Consider the following 14,145-nt stretch of genomic DNA (forward strand, 5'->3'; position numbering starts at 1 on the left):
AAATCACTCATTGGATTACAAAACGTTTCGTCAGCGCTGACAATGCCTGTGGTATATCGAGTTTGCGAAATGGGTTAAGTGCACGAGCGACCAGTTTCATTCGCCTGATATAAAAACAATTAAATCGCCCACGTCGTCCGCGTGTTTCGAGAGAAAAATTGATATTACGAAATATCTATCCACTTTGCGATGGACGGCGGCCTGACGATGATACCTGAGATTTCGATGTTCAATCAAACTGCAAATGTACCCGACTCAAAATTTCGTTAAGCCTCGATATATGTATATCGTCAGTCGCGTTACCGATGTTATATAGTTCGGATTAAAAAATTTTTACACCGGTGCGAGATGAATCAATTTCCTATCATAAAGATCTCTTCTATCTTCCGTCTCGTCATATCGATCGTATGCGTATTATGTATGTATGTATGTATGCACATACGAATGCGTATGTAGTTACATGTTTACATGTCGGTCGTGCGTAGCTCATCGACGTGGTCTTGGAAACGTGAAATAATTGAGCGGACAATTTACATCATTTTGCATCATGGATAAAAAAATACACGAAGAAAATGCGAAAAAGATATTGGAAGACGAAAAGTTTCGAAAAAATGATACTGAAAGAGAATACGGATATGATGATGATTCTTTCCAAGTGGAACAATCTTTCGAAGAAGAGGAAGAGAAAAAGGAAGAACCTTGCGAGGAGAGGGACTGGGAAAAAGTAGAAGAGAAATTGCGTAGGTTATAATTTATGAAATAATCTGACAAGTAATAACAATATTGATAAATATATATTTTACATAGCACAAATCTGTGCTATGAGTGATATTTCTCTTAGAATCATCGGATTATATGTTAATTAAATTGTGTTTTTTATTCTTTCCGATATTTACAATAAATTAAACATAAAAGATAAAAAAATATTGCAGTTATAACGCGTATTATTTTTCTATGTTTAACTTAAATAATTATTATTTTTTGGATTTGCGTGTAAGTTTAACATATTTTGCTTTATTTATTTAAAAATATATATTCTCTGTAAAATATGTGTACTGTTGAAGGTATACAACACGTTGCATTGCCAAGAAGAATGTCGATAATGTCGAATATACCAATATTGAAACTTTGTAATGAATGGGTTAAAATTATATATCGAAGATCGATGATGCGTATCGGATACGCGTGTTGGATGGGAGTACGCACTGTGTTAACAATGAAACATAAACTTAGTCGACCATAAATACGTTCAAATAAAAACGATGCGATTTAAAACAACGAGTACGCATAATAAAAGAGATTATAAATTTATTTTATTTAAATATATGAATCCTGCAAATCCTGATAAATATCTCGTAATTTTTATATCTAAATAACTTGTTAAAATATAATGACTAACTATCTTTATTATTTTAATTAATATCTCCGTTATTTTAAATATCAGCAATCAAAAAGCTCTCAACATTTTGCTATAACAGCATTATTAATTTATTTAATAAATGAAGAACGCGCGCGCGCTTGTACGTGTATTACTATATATATTATTTTAAAGATTCAAGATTGTGATTACGCTTTTGTGTATGTGTATCTCATTAGCCTTTACTTTCTAAAAAATCGAATTATTTTTATCTGCTTCATTATCCTCTCAGCCATTCAAGACTGGGAGAAGAAGGCGAAGAAGAAAATTCGTATAGAAATAGATGATCCGATGGGAAAACGGAGAACTATCTATGATCTCGCTTCCTCTGCACCATCAGTGAGCGACATTTGGAAATTTGACACAGCGCAGATAGCCGCAGAACCGAAGAAGAAAATTCGATATTCCGTGTCAATGGTGAATATTTGCACCGTAACTGCAGTTTATTCTATTTGCGAAATTTCATATCGTCATTAATTGAATTGTTATATTAAATATAGAATATTATGGAGAATTATACATGAATAAAAATTCATTGTTGCAAATTCCAGATATGTCTCTAATTAAACATTCATTTTTTATGTCGAGCGTCCTGATATTCCATATCTCTCTAATTTCTATAAAAAAAAAATCTGCTTTTATATATATTGTATATATTATGTATAGAAAAAGGAAAAAAATATATCTTTATTAAATTACATTCGTTTGATCCAATCTCAGGGAATGTCAGGAATAGCGAGAATCGATTTGTCGCCGCTGACGCAAAAGATCGTCGGCTGTGTCATTGGCGAGAACGTCACCACGGAATATCCATGGGTGTACGTTAGAAAGAATATTATCGAAGATAATATAGATCTGCATTCCGAGAGCAGTGACTTCCTACCGGTAAGAGACGAGATTCAAGAATATCCTGACGAACAGATTCTCATCGGCTACGCACCGTCTGTTGCCGAAGAGGCCCAGTTCTACATTGTTCTCACCGAAGAAAGTAAAGACGCAATAATGAAGTCTATACAAACTCAAAGAGAAGATCATGAGAATCGCGTGAGATATGCAATCTACAAACCTCTCGGCCGATGGTTGGATTTAGGAAGCGGTGCCGAGGTCGATGCCTATGTCGTCAAAAATACGAGACCGCTATTCGAGATTGAGGTTTGCATAATATTAAATATTATAGTATGTTTAAAGAATCACAAAATTCTATTTCTTGGACGTCAAGTACTGTTTAGTTGGATAATATTAAAGAATTATACTCCGCTCAATCTACTATTTCCAACCTTATATAAATAAAATTAATTTAAAACATTTTTTAACTATAAAAAGTTAAATGATAAATATTTTAATAAATAGTGTAATTAAAAAATTAAATAATGTGGTATTTAAGTTAGTCTAATTTATTATTTTAAGAACTCGAAAAAATTATTTTTAAAATTGTGAAAATTGATACATATATCTGGATTAATTCTTTCAACTTTTCAAAAATAGGTGGATTGGAAAAAAACACTAATGTATTGAATTATTTACTTGTGCACGATAATAAAAAAAAAAAAAAAACGTTATTAAATTAAAAACAAAAATTGATAGAAAATGGAAAAATAATTTTTAAATTCAAATATATTAAAGCAAATTACAAAAATATCAACAATTCCCAACTCGAATATATCTTTACGCTAACATACAATACTTATCGTCGACTTGCGACTTTTCATTCTGCCTTCGCCGAATTTTCTACTCGCGATTTGCATATCTATTCGACCAAGCTCAAATTCGCATCGTGTAACGTATTGGGAATTTTTGAAAATTTCTATTACCTTCCGATAGCACACAATACAGTACGCGCTAACTAATGCGCCTGACTTGCGCATGTGCAGAACATGAATATTGATAGCTTGCGTATGTTAACTCCAATCTACAGTATTAAAGCGATTACCGTAAATTTCTACTAATCCCGTCTATAAATACTGCTAATCAGTGAATCAACAATAATAGCATACAGCGACAAATTTTAATAAATTATTTATTAATCATTTTATCTTGTTTTTGATCGAGTGCAAGAAGTAATTCATAAATTCCACGATACTAGCATTATTTATTTGATCATTTGTTCATTCAATTTGATTACTTGTTGAGATATGTTGCGCATCGTCGATAACGATCGTATCTTTCGCATTTAATTATTATCAGGTAACGTCTACAGCCGATTTGCTGAATATACCGATAAATTTGACGGACAGGAAGGCGGGCGATCAGAAGGATGGCTATATTGAGTTGCTGCCGTACCGGCAAATATTCGAAAATGTATGGCGTAAATTGGTAAATAGGGCAACGCAAGTGATGCCAATCGTACAGCACAACGAGGCGCAAACGGCACCATCGATACCCGTCAATTCCTGGTACCAATATCTGTACAAATATAAGACAGTCGATTTGTCTACCTACACCGAAGACAAGATAGAGTCCTTTAAGGATTTTCTGAAACGTTATACCGACGACATGTGCGACCAAGTAATATGTTACAAATAATATTCCTCGATTTTTTTAAATAAGATTTTATATAATACGAAACTTTATATTGGATAAAACTCAATTTAATTAAGATATTAGTTTTCAAAATATTTAAGATTTTTTTTTTTTAAGTAACCTTATAATGGGGTTAGCAATTATATCTCTGAGCCTTTTTAGATTTTAATGAATTCCATATGGGATGTATATACGAACGATTATGTAAATTTGGTGCGTAATGAGAAGGATACGCAGGCACCAGTACCGATAGGTTACGAAGAACATCAGAGCTATTATGACGGAAAGATCATCGTGGATAAAGTTATCAACGATTTCTGCTGGCATCCGTTTTGGACCGGAACGGCGATAGCTACTTATACACAACATGCTAAGGGCGAGCATCTGATCGGTCCCAAAACTTATGACGAGGTTTATCGATCGCCGCAGATTATTTCTCGAATTTATTTTTGTCTGTATATTGCTCCTAACATTTCTCTACATTGATTAATTTTAATGAAAAATTTATTGTTTTAATGTAGAATATATTTTTTTTATTAATATAAACGCGTGCGTGAAGCGAAATTAAATACCATATTGTTTGCTGAAAGTAGCACATTTTTCTCAGATATTTTTAGCTTGCGAAGGCAACAATCGAGTACTAATATGGTCCTTCACTGATTGTTTGTCGCCTAAACTGATCCTTGAATGTTCGCGAGAAGTAACGTCTATTGGTGTTTGCCCTCTCGATGGTAGCATCATCGTAGGCGGTTGTAAAAATGGCCAGGTAATTTTTATCAATCACGCATATTCTCAAATCTTTTCTTCTCTCTCAAAATACCCTTTTTTTTACCGTAGACATTTTTTCCTGCTATCTAAGATAGATAGAGAAAAACATTTTTCTCACCAACAATATAAAATAGCATATTTTAAGTCGATGTAGCCGTCATCATTATTTATTATACAATATATGTATAGCAAGAAAAATTTTGCTAAAAATTATTTATTAACTATAAATTGTTTCGCTGCAATAATAAAATTTACTAAAATTAGCTTAGCGATAAATTTGTAGTTTTACGAGCAAATTTATTTGACAAAATTTAGTTTTGCTGTTATATTAAGTAATTAAATTATGATATCAAAGTTTATTTACTTTAACATCAAAATATACTATGACCCAGATACATATAGACATACACATACGCAACGATGATTTAAGATAATAAAATTTTTTTTTCGTATATATATATCTATACAAAACGATATTTCATGAAGAAAAATATGGATATTTTTATAAATATTTAAATTTTTTAAATATTGTTGGGTAATGTAATAATAGAATTGAAACGGATAGAAAAAAAAATTCTCAAGCAAATATAATGCAAACACTTACCCCAACAATTCCGTCTCGATTATAACCTATCGTCGCGATCCCTCGATGCCTCGCGTTTTAACTACTCACGAAACATTCGTAAACCACTTCCTTCGACGGTAATCCAATTGTGACACGATCGATATCAGTCACGAATATCGAAAAACACATCACGATCGCGCGTACACCCATACATCGCGATTTGGCGTGCTTTTGACCGACGTGAAAATTCGAGAAGCGACGCGCGCGTCTGTCGATCGTGACGGACATGAACAAAGCAAATATAGTATGCATGAGGATCACCTGTCCTCGTAGCAACTGTCCCTCGCTGCTCCTCTTGTCACGATGTCCTTCGATGCTTTGGATATTAGATGGCACTCGCTTGTCGGTCGAGCAAATACCACGAAACGGGCGTGACGGAAGATGGGACGCGAAGCGACGAACGTTAGTTAAAAATGTTAGGAGACGCGTCGATCATCGATGCCCGCGCAACAATTAATATACATGTCGATCGTCCGTCGTTAGATTCGGCACTACCGGCACTATCCGTTGCTACGCGATATTCGTCCGAGATGAACGAAGAGACGCATAAAATCACGGCGATCGTCGACTGTGCACGCGCGCGGTAACGTCAAGCGCGAAGTGAGCGGTTTTTCAGTTCGTCGTCCAACTTGACGCGTTTACACTGTGAAATTATCTTAGCGACGCGTTGTCGCTATCGCGATGTTTTACCGAAATACGTAGATTGTCTAGTAATATTTAATAATAAATGAATCAATATCGAATTTCGAGCCATTCAATATTCTCTTTTGGAGAAATTTGCGCAAAGGCGCACGATATAAAAAGGAATCGTCGCGAATGTTAAAATGATGGAACGGTGAAACGAAACATGTAGAACGAGGACAGAAACATTTCCTCTCTCGCTCGGTCAGCGCTTAACACGCAGGGCATCTCTAGGTATATGTATAAGTTCTATGATAATTATCTATAGACCCTATTAATCGCGTACAGAGAGAAGATATAATAGAGTCAGCTAAAAGAGTATCAGGCAATTAGAAAGAGACGAAGTGACCAAGTGACTTGGCTGTCCTTGTCTGTTAGCGCATGCGCAGAGTAGAGCATACAGAGTCCGGAGAGTACATTAGCGTAGTAAAAAATATTATAAAGTTATATTTTACAGAAAATTAATACAGATTTTTAAAAATCTAATAAATGTTTCGTTATGACAGAAAATCAGTTAAAATTTATTAAAAAATGTATATTTTGCAATATATAAGTAGACAAAAATTAAACCATAAAATAAATGTAATAATTATGTAAATTATTTTAAAAATAAATTAATTTTTTTAATGATCAAATTATCAATTTCGATATATTTCAATCTTTAAAGAAATCACAAAAATTTTGTTTATATTACTGTACAAGTAAAATATATATAATTAAATTCAATAAACGATTTGCATATGATTCAAATAATAAAGTAATACGAAAAATATATTTCACTTAAATTGTTATTGCAGCAAATTTATTGCTATAATACTGCTGATACTAAATATCAAAAACTGCGCATGCGCGAATAGACAATGACAGCCAGGTCACTTGATTCTATCTCTTTCTAATCGTCTGATGTTTCCACTTACACGCGATTACCTATGGCTCTCCCGTCCTCTATTATATCTTCTCTCTGATCGCGTATGAACTAAATTAATCAGAGACAATCGCCAAATTTCACACTTTCCACATATTTATTTCTATGCATACATACGTTGTATATATATATATATATATGATATTGGCCTGGGATAGGCAAAAAGACTGCGAGAACGCGAAACAACAATTTGCGATGCGAAATGAGCAGCGATTTCGAAATTCTATCAGCTAATCCGTTTAACCTCAAGAGAAAATCTCATTAAGAATCTTAATTTAAGATATTAATAAGACTATTAAGCTCGTTAAAATAATTAGATTATAAGAAAAAGTTGAATCGTTCGAGTAACTCGATATTGTTGTTTGTCACAATGCGGAAAACAACATCGTAATAGCCGCAAAATCAAATAAATTTTTTTTTTTTTTTTTTTTTTCGTTTTGACATAATCCGCGTTTATATTTGTCATTGAAAAAATATTAATCGCTTTATTATAAAAAAAGATATTAATTTTTATTTAATATTGTATGCAGATATATGTTGATTTATGTTTCAAATTTTATTAATAATTTTATTAATTTTTTTTATATTGAAAGATCAAGAAAATTCTCTTGATTATTCAATATATTTTTTGAAATACAATAGATTTAGCAAGTTTTGGATAAAAAGAGGTCGATGAATAAACATATAGAAGACTTGTTAGTACGATCATGAAATTTTCAAAAGTCTAGAGTGCTATGAAACGGGATAAAAAGGACAGCAGTAAAATCTACTCGTATTGTTACAGTAGATCGCCATCTGGCACATTCCTGGCAAAATCGAGAGGGTGGAGTCAGTGGTAACGCAGACGGGAGCTCAAGCCAAGTACAGCATCGCGATGAGGAGCCTGATGACGTGGATGCACGAGACGACGGTAACGTCGCTGATCAGTCCAGTGGCGATGTCCTCGCTCAAATATAGCCAGAAGGCGAGCATCACCCAGATAATCTGGATGCCTTCGCATCATAAGATCGATAAAAACGGCCGAATCTCATCCTTGCCGGACGACACGTCTTTGAACGATCTAAGTTGTCAGTGCGTAACTGCCAGCGAGGATGGCACGATTGCCTTTTGGGATCTTAAGTAATTACGATTCTTCGTCTATCCAGATTTAATCATTTGTTATTTAATATATATATATATATCTTGAAGTATCTTAGAATATAATATATCTTTTTTTTTTTCGATAAGGCTTAAATTGGAAAAAAAACTTTTAAGAATAAGATGTAGAAAAAAACAATTATAATAATAAAAAGAAATAATTTTTTTTGCATATGTACGTATGCATATATGTACATACATATATGTGTATATATATTTATATGTATGTATGCTCTAGATGTGCACTAAATAGTAGCACAATATTACGCTCGCGAAACATTTTCTATAAATATAATCTACGATTTTTTAATAATGAAGAATAACTCCTTTTCTTTCAGAATTAATAGAATTCTCAGAGAAAATCCTATAAACTTCCTATATACTTTTGTAAAACAAAAAAAAAAAAAGTATGCGTATAGAAACTTGCATGTATTATTTTTAGCTATTACGAAATATATGTTATAATAATTTTTTACTTTTAGGATCTATCATATATTTATAAAAGAGAGCATATTATTAATAATCTTGCAGAAATTGGAAAAGATATGAATATTCTTGTCACGTTGCTCACAAATAATTTTCTCAATTAAGGATTGAGATTGATAAAAATTTAAAACATGCCATTCAGATTATCATATTAAATCAATATTGATTCATTGAATATATTTTGGTCCAAACTACGGCGCTGCTCAACTTGTGTAAAAGTAAAAATATGAAATATTCAAAAAATATTTCCGATACTGACAAACAGAAAATTATTTTCTTTATCTTTCACTTTTGTGACTTTTTAGTATCGTCGCTCATGCGAAAATGTCATGTCGTTTTTCTTGAAAAATGCAAGAACAACCTACATGGCTGTGGCTAGCGTCAGGCGACCAGTAACCGATTGGGAACCATGGGAAAGGTTCCTAGTCGTATCTCTCGAGACTGGAAGTTTGCGACTTTGAATGTTCCACGAGGGCGAAACTTGTCGCAAGCTAAACGTTAAAGAGCGAACACCGTCACCGTTCGACTTGCCTTTCGAGTCCTTCTCTCCGGACACGAGACGACGATTCGCCTTCCGCTTTCATCCCATCCCCGTGCCCATCCTTCCCAAGAAACTCCCCCGATCTGCGGAACCATAATGGTTCTGCGACTTGACTTGCTGCTGCTCCTCGTGATTCCTCCGAAGTTGACGTTTATATGGTCCGAAAATGGATAGACCATTCCTCTATAATCGTTGATCGGTATTCAACCCTCGCCCCTAATCCTTCCCGCGGCCTTTACCATTCGAAGTAGTCCTTAGAACCTGTCAACTATCTCCTTGCTCTCGTCGTTCTCTGTATGCGCCCGTTGGGGTGCGAGAGAGAGTCGCTCTTCATTTCGGTTGTACTACAATGGCTATGTAGACGATCGCACACTAGTGAATTGTTTCCTTGCTTGTTACGAAATTGGTACGATATTGGTACAAAATTGATACGAGGTTATATCTCATTTTCAACGCTTTATTGAGGGAAAGAAATATACCATAAAATTGCGCTGACGGAAATAAATCTTTCTATCCAAATAAAACATTAATAAAAATCTTAGAATAAATTTAAATTGTAGTCTATCAACTGTTAAACTTTATCTTTTATGCATGCTACTTGACTCACATACATATACGTATACGATAAAACACACACATCGTATAAAAAAAATAGACCCTATAATTTTCTAACAACTACTCGCATTTTAACGTTATTTTATTATCTACAATGAGATGGTGTTAAAATATATTCTATTCCTGATGAAAAACACATAATGCCCTATTAAAGATGGCGACCTTCGGAAAAGGACATTCGGCAAGTTCGTAGACGAAAGAAAAAGACACAACCAGATATCGAGAAATCGATGACGCGGCTCGAGTCGCCCTTTAAGATTCTCGATCGCGTCTTGAAGCCCGATTACATCCTCGTGATTCAATATCCGGATGAGAGCCGGCAGCTCGTGATAACGACGCTCGGCATGTACAATCCCAAGTTTCACAAGGACCAAGTCGAACCATTCCCGGTGAGAGACGACATCACAATTAGAAAGTACTATAGACCCATAATCGAGAAGCCGGACTACGTCATGGAGCCAGAGTTGCTCGTCGGTACCGTCGAAGGTGAACGGCGATTCGATTTCCTGCTGTATCCAAATATATAGACACGACACGATTATATTTCCAAGTTCATTAGTATTAATGCAATTTAAATCCCATTAATTAAGCATACCGTTAATTGTGCTCAAAATCCACCTATAAGTAAGATCGATTTAATTCAATAATATATCAACGGCAAAAAGCAGGTTAAAGAGTAAACTTTGGCAATAGGTGATTTCGGTTGCATAACATGGACCGGTTACGAATTCGCCACCGACGTGAACGTGAATCGCGAAACGGCACGATGGCTCTGGATAAAAAGGATGCACGACGGGCCGGTAACGCATTCGGTTAGATCCAATTATTACCATCATGTGGTGGTCACGATAGGCGGCAAGATCTTCGCCATATGGAGGGACGATTTCGGCGAGCCGCTCGTTTGGAAAAAGTCCAACGTCAGGTGGGTGAGAGTAATTAACGGAGTAAAGCAAACCGGACACTTTCCGCCTCCGCGTCAAAGTAAACGCTCTGGCACTAAGTGATTTTCGTCGTGTAGAGGGAACGAAGAGGGAAGTTGCTTGTTGCGTTAGTAGATGAAGCGCAAAAGAGAGAAAGAGTTAAGACAACTACGGACGTGGGGTTGCGAGCCGAGAAATTATTCCTGCAAGAGGGAATAGGGTCGATAGCGCGAGAATGAGCAAAATATGGTCGTGAATATACATAAACGCGGCACGACAGGCCTTTTATTAGCGATAAAAATAACGAGCGATTCCTCCCCCCCTCTTGCCTTCTCGCGCGATAAATTGCCACAATGCACAGTGTATAATTGCAATGTAGCATTTCGTATTGCCCAGCACAAACTCGCTCGCGCTTCACGCTTCTGCGCATAGTTTTCGACGAATCGAACTTTCCATATGATCTGCGTGACAATACGAGCATAACTTGCAACGCGCTCGCGTACTATTACTAGTCTATTAATGAAAACTATTTTTGATATATGGCTACGTATATGCATACGCGATCGCAAGAGTCATTATCGAAAATTGTTAAATTGAAATTCTCGCGATTTTAAACGTTTATGAGAATTTTTTCATCTAATGTTTAATTCATAAATCAATTATAATTATTGTAACAAAAATAAATAACAATATTAATTATATATAAAAGACACAAAGTAACAAGAGCGCGGCTGTCGTCTCTATTACCGTTTTTTACAAAAATAGATACACGGCGTGTTCTTGGGGAATTTTACGTCCAACCATTTTGATTTTGGGAAGAATGGATGGAACCATAGAAATGTGGGATTTGATACTCAAGAGCCATGAGCCGAGTTTGGTACAAAGTTTGTCCGGACGGATAATTACAGGCATCTATACGCACGAGCTGCCGCTCGAGCCACAATGTGTCGGTTTTTGCGATTTCAACGGTTCTCTAAGAATGTTCACGGCACCGCGTGTCTTATTGACGTACGACGTGAGCGACGTCGAGTGGATGAAAAAATTCATTGATCGACAGGTTCAAAGGGTAAGATCGTAAAAAGAGAAGGGCCGACATATACACAGATACGCAGGTGATATCGATTAGATTGTATGATTAAATGTCTGAGCGAAAATATCTTTGAAAAACTTATTTTTAACAAAGCAAATATACATATTTTTATAGAAAATATTATATATAATTATTATATATAATTATTACGTTACAACAAATATTATAAAAGTAATTATAATTAATTTTTTATAATTTTTTTATTAATTACAAGCATATATGTGTGTAATATCTTTTAATGCATTTGACGTAACATACAGAATAAAACGCGATTGAATCTCCATGCGATTCATAAAACTTTACATTTCTATGAGAAGAAAATATATCCAATCTGAATTTACGATCGTAAAAAAAAAAAAAGTTGTTTCGTGATTCGCCGTAAATTCTACTGTCTCAACTGGCAATAAAATATCTTTGCTTTTTCTACATTCATAAACGATTTTCTATTTCCGCGTATGATCAGATAAGCGAGTTTAAAGCCTGGCAGGAAACGTGGCGCGAAACAAATCCTGAGAAGATGAAGAAAAAGCTGGGCGAAATAGCAGAGGTGAAAAAACGCTTGGAGGCCGAGGAGCGGATTAAATTCGACACGATCGAAGCAACGGTTCGCGCAACTACACCTACGAGGACCACAGTACGATTTGACATGCTACACGTTCATAAATAATTCGATGACGTTCGTTTTTTACTTATATATAACACACTCTAGGCAGCAATCTCTGCGCTACAAAAGCAAATCCCAATCGAATGTTTATAGTCACGTGAATAATAGTATCCCTCGTGAATTCTCGGTGATATACAATATTTAATCAAACGCATCTGAATGGAAAAAGAAAAAAATAGTCTCTATCTCTCTATTAAATTAATTTCGCGCTATTCACAGCGCCGGAAACCCTGGCAGTTTCTCGAAGAAGCCAAGGAACGATGGATGTCAATAGAAGTAAAGCGCATGCAACGACTGATCCTGGAGAAAAAAGGGTTAAGGAAGGACGTCCTCGAGAGGCAGCGCGCTCCCGTTCTTAGATTGCGGCAGGAGGAGAGGACAAAGAAGCGCAAGATACGCGAGATCCTGAACCTACAGGACAGAATCTTTGAGGAAGCTGTCGTATTTCTCTTTCCAGAGCAGCATCAGGAGCGCAGGGAAACTTTGTTGCCCCCTTTGCCAGTTTCTGCAACCGATAGACGCTTAACGATCGACGAGTTCATTAAGAAGGAAACCACTTTTCGAAAAGAAGTACGTCGAGGAAATCAATTAATCTCGTGGAAATGCTTTGCAAATAATTAATGCAAAATTCTTCTACGTAAATAGTAGCGCGTACGCTTATAAATTAAAATATAAATTATGATGCAAAGCATGAATTATAATAAAATATCGATACGCAAAGATGATTATATACATATTGCAGAGATATTTCTGAAACTATTACATTACAAAATCCTCTCTGTAAAATAAATCCGTCTGTCGCTTATATATTTTATTTATATACAGATAAAAACAAAAAATGGCAAAGCAATTTCAACTGATCGATATTTTGTCAACCTAGTACTTTTTATACATATATGTGTGTATTATTTTTTGTACGCTTATAGTTTTTCCAAGATGTTTTGTTTAGAGATTATTTTACATCCTGTATATTGAAGATTTTATATATTGCAATATCGTGTGTTTAATTATAAGTTAACGATGTCTTTAGATACTAATTGTTCTTTCTGTCGAAAAGGAGGTTTTTACCGATCCGGAGGAAGAAATTATATACAATTTTCTGGAAGTGCAAGCTGAGGCTCTTGCTAAATTAAAGAGCACGCCTTTCGAACGCACGTTCGACTGGCGCAAAGTACTCGCGCGAGGAAAGTCGAGGAGAAGATTGATGGACATCGAACTCAAGAAGTTAAACAAGGTGAAGAAGACGGCAAAGTAGACGATGCTGTGAACGATGCATCACGACTTACCTGCAACGCGATACAAGAGGTACGCATTAAAGGTACATTTTCATTTTGCATTTCAAACTTGTGTTCTTTCGTTTCTCAGATACAGATTTGTGAACTTTTACGCGATTACAGATTTTTAGAAAAATCTTTTTTTGTTAGATTTGTTCTGAAAATGCAGCACAGAAGATTAATTTAATATATGAGACGCAGTAATTTCTCTATTAGCTTGGTTTTTAATTATAGTCGACGGTAGAAATTTTGATGTGCGTTAATAATTTGTAGATAAACAAATATTAGATAATACTACGTTTATTATGATCCATTATAGTAACATTATTCCACGAATCAGATGGCTACAATTATATTTCTTTATAGATCCGTAGCTTTTGATTCTAAAATTGCATTTATGATTCCATTTGCGATAATGCATGGTCTTATTTAATATAACTATGCCGTTGGAAAATGAAATGTGAATAACGTGTATTCTCTTT

The 14,145-nt window shown here is 35.0% G+C and overlaps 1 protein-coding gene across 1 annotated transcript; it reads left to right on the top strand.

The window, feature by feature from the left end:
- Window positions 1-547: 547 nt before the first annotated feature.
- On the top strand, window positions 548-13,873 carry LOC138935572 (dynein axonemal intermediate chain 3). Its single transcript, XM_070300239.1, has 14 exons — window positions 548-740; window positions 1,650-1,834; window positions 2,138-2,569; window positions 3,602-3,922; window positions 4,100-4,348; window positions 4,545-4,703; window positions 7,724-8,055; window positions 9,870-10,201; window positions 10,409-10,637; window positions 11,401-11,701; window positions 12,189-12,359; window positions 12,609-12,959; window positions 13,447-13,694; window positions 13,814-13,873. The coding sequence occupies exons 1-13, from the start codon at window positions 548-550 to the stop codon at window positions 13,642-13,644; spliced, it is 3,453 nt and encodes a 1,150-aa protein (XP_070156340.1). The 3' UTR covers window positions 13,645-13,694; window positions 13,814-13,873.
- Window positions 13,874-14,145: the final 272 nt, after the last annotated feature.

This window comes from Polyergus mexicanus, unplaced genomic scaffold, assembly GCF_030449975.1.
Source record: "Polyergus mexicanus isolate NDT 795.1 unplaced genomic scaffold, iyPolMexi1.0 SCAF_8, whole genome shotgun sequence".
Taxonomy (NCBI): Eukaryota; Metazoa; Arthropoda; class Insecta; order Hymenoptera; family Formicidae; genus Polyergus; species Polyergus mexicanus.